Source organism: Diospyros lotus, chromosome 9, assembly GCF_014633365.1.
Source record: "Diospyros lotus cultivar Yz01 chromosome 9, ASM1463336v1, whole genome shotgun sequence".
NCBI lineage: Eukaryota > Viridiplantae > Streptophyta > Magnoliopsida > Ericales > Ebenaceae > Diospyros > Diospyros lotus.
The window spans coordinates 18255289-18262375 of record NC_068346.1 but is presented as its reverse complement, the minus strand read 5'-3'; the positions used below and the strand labels follow the sequence as shown (position 1 = coordinate 18262375).

At 35.2% G+C, this 7087-nt stretch overlaps 1 protein-coding gene across 2 annotated transcripts; it reads left to right on the top strand.

Annotated features, from left to right (window-relative positions):
• Window positions 1–3964: 3964 nt before the first annotated feature.
• LOC127810368 (probable fructokinase-4) lies at window positions 3965–5964 on the top strand. Of its 2 annotated transcripts, none has more exons than XM_052349808.1 (4): window positions 3965–4423; window positions 4818–5150; window positions 5257–5364; window positions 5599–5964. In XM_052349808.1, the coding sequence occupies exons 1-4, from the start codon at window positions 4004–4006 to the stop codon at window positions 5818–5820; spliced, it is 1083 nt and encodes a 360-aa protein (XP_052205768.1). In that variant the 5' UTR covers window positions 3965–4003; the 3' UTR covers window positions 5821–5964. The 2 variants fall into 2 exon arrangements, with proteins under 2 accessions (XP_052205768.1, XP_052205767.1); XM_052349807.1 differs by having other exon boundaries at window positions 5248–5364; window positions 5599–5961.
• Window positions 5965–7087: the final 1123 nt, after the last annotated feature.

Sequence of the window (7087 nt, the reverse complement as noted above, 5' to 3'; positions counted from 1 at the left end):
AAGACCTTGGACGATAAATGAAAAGACTCGAAGTGGTTGCAAAAGAGATTAAAGAATATCCAAAATAGATGTTAGGGATAAGGTTCCTTACTCCACATCGATGGCGACATATCGGTGGTTGAGTATAGGAAAAGATTGGTAAGTTTTATTTACATATCATTAATAAATAAATTATTGTATTAAGTTTAGTTACATCCCTTGATAAAACTATATATTTAACTCAATTGAAATAACATGCATCTCTTGTCTTTTGTAGAGAAATGAGTTGAATAGGGAACCAACCAACTTTAAACTATTTATATGGATAAAACACTAGAAAAGTAAAGAAAGTTGGGTCTCTTCAAAATCTGCATCTGTTGCTATAAGTACTAATTTTCTAATCAAATTTAATATATGTAATATTGTCATTGTAATATGAAATGCAATTTTGTTTCACATAATTTACTCGCACCTAAATTTCTTGTTTTAGGATAAGTTTAATAGGCAACGAAAAGAGAGAGAGACTCATCATAAGCATCTATGGAAGGGAGTTTTAAAGGTCAAATGTTAGGTACCTTTGACAATTATATATATATATGGATGTGGTTGGAGGACGAACCAAGAAAGGACGTGTTTTTGGTCTCAGGACAACATATTAGGAGTACTATATGGCCTCTTCATCTAGTATAGTCATGTCTCCATATGAGATGGAGAGTATGCGCCAGATGGTCTCTAGCTAATTGAATTCCAAGGTGTAGTTATAGCAAGAGATGATACGAGCCCCTTCCAGCATTTGGGGATCACCCAGAAGCCCCCAAGTCGTCCTTCACTAGCTCCCAACGCTCAAGAGTTTCCACCTCAGTTAGCCCTTCCATCCAACACATTCGATCCAACTCTTCATGACCCAAGAGATAACACTCATGGGTATGATGATGAATTTGATGATGACTTTTAATTGATGAATGCAAATGTATTCAAGGACTTTGTTATATTTTTGTTATGTATTTTGAGTACTTGTTATGATACTTTATTTAATTGATAAATATGTATATTTTTTTTGTAGATTATTGGTATGATTAGTGTAGGAATTGTGGATATTACTTGTTAACAGGTTTCGAATCAATAATTTTTGGGTTTTATTTAGCCCTTTTTGGAAAATCTAGGAATCAGAGATGGAGTACCAACTTTAGAGACAAAAACAGATTCCGTCTCGAAAATTCAGCTTGGAGTTTAGAGATGGAAACAACATTCTGTCTCTAAAAGCAAAATTTTCCATCTCTAATTTGGTTATGTCACCAATTTTAGAACCAAATTAGAGATGGATTTTTATTTTTTGAGATGAAAAAAACTCTATCTCTAATTAGAAACGGAACAAAAATTTCATCTCTAATTGGTTAATGACAATATTTTTAGAGATGTAATTTTTTCTATCTCTAATTTTGTCTCTAAACCATTATAGATGGAATTTTATGGGTTCAGATATGAATTTTTTTTTTTTTATCTCTAAACTTGATTTTTCTTGTAGTGTACATTCTGTCTCTGTTCAAATTAGAAATAGAATTTTTTGTCTTTAAAAAAAGACAAAAATTTTTGTCCTTGATAGAAATAACAATGAGAGACAAAAATATTCTTGTCTCTGAACTTAAAGATGGAAAAATTTTATCTCTGATTCTATCTCTGACAAAAACAAAATCAAATTGAAGGCGTGCAATATTCAGAGATGAAAAAATTCTGTCTTTGATTCCATTTCTAACGAAAGAAAAGTTTTAGAGAAGGAAAATTTTTGTCTTTGATTAAAAGTCGAAATTTTTTTATCTCTAATTTTGTATCTGATTTAGAGACAAAATTTGTTGTCTCTAAAGCTTTTTTTTTTTTTTTTTTTTTACATCTCAAAATCTGTCTCTATTAGAGACAAAATAAATTCTATTTCTAAAAATAATTTTTTTCTTTTTTTTTTTTGTAATGTCTCTTTGTTCAACAAGTTTCTCTCATTTGTGAACTAAAGCGTAACCTAAGGTGTCATCAAGGATGTTGCTAGATCTAAAATTGCTTGATTAGGAGATCTTGCCTTACAACAAAAGAAGACAGCTACAATGACAACAATCGATGACTAGTGGTGGCAGCGACAATGACAGTTTACAATTAGGGTGTATTTGATAGTATTTAGCTAAAAAGGAAAATATTTTATAACTTGCATGGAAAACAAAAATTATCTCCCCTTAGATGGAATTTTTCATAGAAAAAAGGTAAAAACATTCTTTAATGGTTGTACCATAGAATTCAATTTCATAAAAAATATAGTGTGTCAAACACCAAAGATGGAATTCAATTCCTTAAATGTGACATTTTTCATGTATTTTCTTTGTTATCAAACACACATTTAGTGTTTGTTATTGTATCAATTAGGGTTAGGGCTTGGTTATTGTTATCACTTATTTTATTTTTTTCTTACTTTGAAATCTATGATTTTGTTAAATGATACATTTGTATAAATGATTTTAGAATAATTTTATTTAATCTAAAAAAATGGATGATAGTAATGTAAATAGATGTCAACTTTTAATCCCATTTAAAATTAAAATAGTATAAAAATAAGATATTATTAACATAAACATATAAAATAAACTTAACTAAGACCCTATTTACTTTCCTAATGATATTAGAAAGGGAAATTCTATCCCCAGCCCGTCAAATTACTCTTCACAGCCCATCTCATGCAAAATTCTATCTTAATTTTAAAATTCCCATTTTAACCCCGCCCACTACCTCCTCCAACCATCCCGACCGCAGCATCACCTCTCTCTTTTTCTCCCACACCATATACACACAAACACATAGAGAGGGAGAGAGAGAGTGGGTCGGCTGCCATGACCGATCCCCACACACACACACACATAGACCATATATATATTTATATATATATATATACATACTCACACACACACATATATATACACACACACACGATTTCATGGCCACGGCCATGAAAGCCAAATAGAAAGAGAGAGAGAGAGAGAGAGTGAGTGGGTCGGCCATGGCCGACCTCCCCACACACATTTATATATATATATATATATATACACACACACGCATGGTTGCGGCCATGGCAGCTACAGCCATGGAAGTCGAATAGAGAGAAAAAGTGGCCGACCCACACACACACATTTATATATATATATACACACACACTCACACACACACATATATATACACACACACACACGCATGGTCGCGGCCATGGACTCAAACCTCCGCACCGTGAGGTACGGAAGATTCTAAAACCTGCCTAGCTCGAGGTGCAGGGGTTTCCATGGCCGCGGCCATGTGTGTGTGTGTGTGTGTGTGTGTGTGTGTATGTGTGTGTGTATATATATATATAAATGTGTGGGGGGGGTCGGCCATGGCTGACCCACTCTCTCTCTCTCTATTCGGCTTCCATAGCCGCGGCCATGCGCGCATGTGTGTGTGTGTGTATGTGTGTGTGTGTGTGTGTGTGTATGGTGTATGTGTGTGTGGGGGTCGGTCATGGCAGCCGACTCACTTTCTCTCTCTCTATATATGTTTGTGTGTATATGGTGTGTGAGAAAAAGAGAAAAGTGAGGTGACGGTCGGGGTGGTTGGAGGAGGTAGTGGGCGAGGCTAAAATGGAAATTTTAAAATTACAATAGAATTTTACATGAGGTAGGTTGTGAAGAATAATTTAACGGGCTGGGGATAGAATTTTCTGTTTAGAAATTAGCAAACCAAATGGGTGGGTGGCCCAGATAGCAAATTGTCTCTTTTACCCTGCATTTCTTTTTTATTGACTGTACAATTAAATAATTCAAAAATAAAATATTATAATATAATATAACTCCTGAAACATATAATAATATAAATAATTATCCAAAAAAAATTAAAAACAATTCGTATCTGATACTTGCGTTTGCCTTGTTAATTCGTATCAGATGCACTCTTTAACTTCTCAACCTAAACCAGCCTTCTCTCTACATCCGTCTCTCTCTCTCTCTCTCTCGTATCTACAATGGCGGCAAAGAATGGAGCTGTCTCGCCGGCTGGATCGGCAAGGATGATTGTCAGCTTCGGCGAGATGCTGATCGACTTCGTGCCGACGGTGTCGGGGGTGTCACTAGCGGAAGCCCCAGGCTTCCTCAAGGCGCCTGGAGGAGCGCCGGCCAACGTGGCCGTGGCCGTCGCCAGGCTCGGTGGCCGGGCAGCTTTCGTCGGGAAGCTCGGTGACGACGAGTTCGGGCAAATGCTCGCCGGGATCTTGAAGGAGAACGGCGTGAGCGGCGACGGAATCCTCTTCGACAAGGGCGCGCGTACTGCGCTGGCCTTCGTCACGCTCCTTGCCGACGGCGACCGCGAGTTCATGTTCTACCGGAACCCTAGCGCCGACATGCTTCTGACGCCGGAAGAGCTCAACCTCGATCAAATCCGATCCGTACTATTTACAATCTATAATGATCTATTATACGCTCCTGCCTGTATGGATTACAATTTTAGAAGGGTAGTTTGCTTCTTTTTTTTTTTAAATTTGTTTTCTATGCATACAAAGTATGTTCTAAATCCATTAACTACATATAAATTATTTAATAAAATACAACAAATAGAACCCTAAGTTCTAAAATACCAAAGTACAAACAATTAATATACATTAATTACAAATAAATTAATATGCAGGGTGTCTTTATTTATTTATTTATTTATTATTATTATTATTATTATTCATCCAACTTCTTGTTTGTTCTCTAATTTTGTAATGTGGAGAATTTTATTTATTTGTGTTTTTATTTGTTGTATTTTAATAATTCAAGTTAATTACCTGATACATGCAGGCTAAAATATTTCACTATGGGTCAATAAGCTTGATCGCGGAGCCATGCAGATCGGCCCATTTGAAGGCAATGCAGGTGGCAAGGGAATCCGGCGCCTTGCTCTCCTACGACCCCAATCTCCGGTTACCGTTGTGGCCGTCGCCTGAGGAGGCACGTAAGCGAATCCTCAGCATTTGGGACCAGGCAGAGGTGATCAAGGTTAACGACGTCGAGCTCGAGTTCCTCACAGAGTCTAATGAGATTGACGACGAAGCAGCCATGTCTCTCTGGCACCCCAATCTAAAGCTCCTCCTCGTCACGCTCGGCGAAAAGGGTTGTAGATATTACACTAAGGTCACATCTCAAGTGAATTTGCTCTCTTCTTCACTCATCTTTACCTCCAATAATGTTGGATAGATCCTAAAATAGTTTCCCTTCGCGGTGTAAATAGAACTTCCAGGGAGCTGTGGACGCATTCCATGTCAAAGTAGTGGACACAACCGGTGCCGGCGACTCGTTCGTCGGAGCTCTACTGTGCAAAATTGTCTACGATCGATCTGTCCTTGAGGTAATACTGTGGGAGGATTGCAGGTTTGGTGTGAATCAAATTAGCGGATTGGGTAGACCTACAAGACAAAATTACGATTTTGTCCTTCTATCAATAAAAACATTTTTTATTATTGGAATACAAAAATAATTTTTCAGAAGGCAGAAAAATTGGTAATCATTTTTCATTTATTTTCATTTCATTACTTATTATGTTAATAACAGAGTAGAGACTAAGAACTGTTACTAATTGCAGAATGAAGGAAAGTTGAGGGAAGTGCTTAAATTTGCGAATGCGTGCGGAGCCATCACAGCCACCAAGAAAGGAGCTATCCCCGCCCTTCCCACCGAGTCCGAAGCTTTGGCTCTGATTGCCGGGGAAGTGCGTAGCCGGCGGCGTCGCCCTTTGTTTATTTCTTTAACATTACTTTGTATATGTCTCTTTTTATTTTTCATTATTCTATATTTTAAATTTTAATAGTAATATGAGATGTAAGACATTTATATCCTGGAAAAACTTGTTAGTGATGTATTTTAATGCTAGATTTAGATGACGTTTAGCAGGTTAAACATTTGATGAATTTTTGTATGTATTAAAAACAAAGTTATTTTTATTCATTACTCTCCAAATTTGTATGCATGAGTTTTTAAATTTTTTATTTGAGATTTCATTCTTAAATTGTTAAGAATATGTGATGAGCTTCTCTGGTAATGGGTTTCTTAAATGTTTCTTAACCTTATATTATTGTTTTGTTTTTTATAATGTTTTGATAATAAAAAAAATTATATTTTTAAAATTTGAAAATAAAATATATTTTATATCTATAGCAATTGAAAATGAAAAATAATGCCAAATGATAGATTTATTCTCATTGTGCTTTCAATATATGCAAAAAATTCTTTGTGGCATAAATTTTTTAATTTGGAAGTCAATAGTATGTTATTAAAGAATATTTATTTTGAAATTAAACGAACTTTAAATACGTGAATTAAAATTCATTCAAAATCATACACGTTTAAAGCACAAAGCAAATATGTTGACCATGCTGGAGAACTTGTTGATCGTTTTGTGTCTTGTAAAATAAGCTAATGAATCAAGTAAAAACTATCGACATTTTTGTTAAAAGAGTCGATTATTTTTAGTCTTAGAGCAAAAACAGTCAACCATTCTTTTGAACTGTCAACAGGGCATTTTCACATTCTTTGTAATTTTTGTGTAAGTTCAAAAAATGTCTATTGTTACTGAAACATGTCAAAAGTTTCTCAAAACTATTGACTTGTTTGATAAAATAGTTGATAAGCTGCAAAATTTGTAGATTGAATTTTTAAATAAGTTGACCATTTTTCTAAAGATGCCGAAAGTTTGCCTTAAACCGTAAGAGATTTTCAGATATTCGATAGAAACAATCGATTGGTTTGAAAAACTGTCACCAAAGAATGAGAGTTCATGTGGCACATATCGGAGGCTTTAGATGCAGCAGAACGACACTTAGTTTGGGCAGACATCTTTTGGCTTTGATGTTTAGGTCGAAATATTATTCAAGATCTAATGCTTGGTTTTATATGCAAAGTGTTAAGAGGAAGGTCATTGCCATTGCAAGTGTAACACTCTGCTTTCTCGGTCGTGTTATAACTTAGGACAATACTGGAATAATACTTTTTTTTTTTCAAAACTTATGCTAAACCATATCAATCACCATATCTATTTCATAATTTTCATTTATCTATCTCGAATGAAAATCACC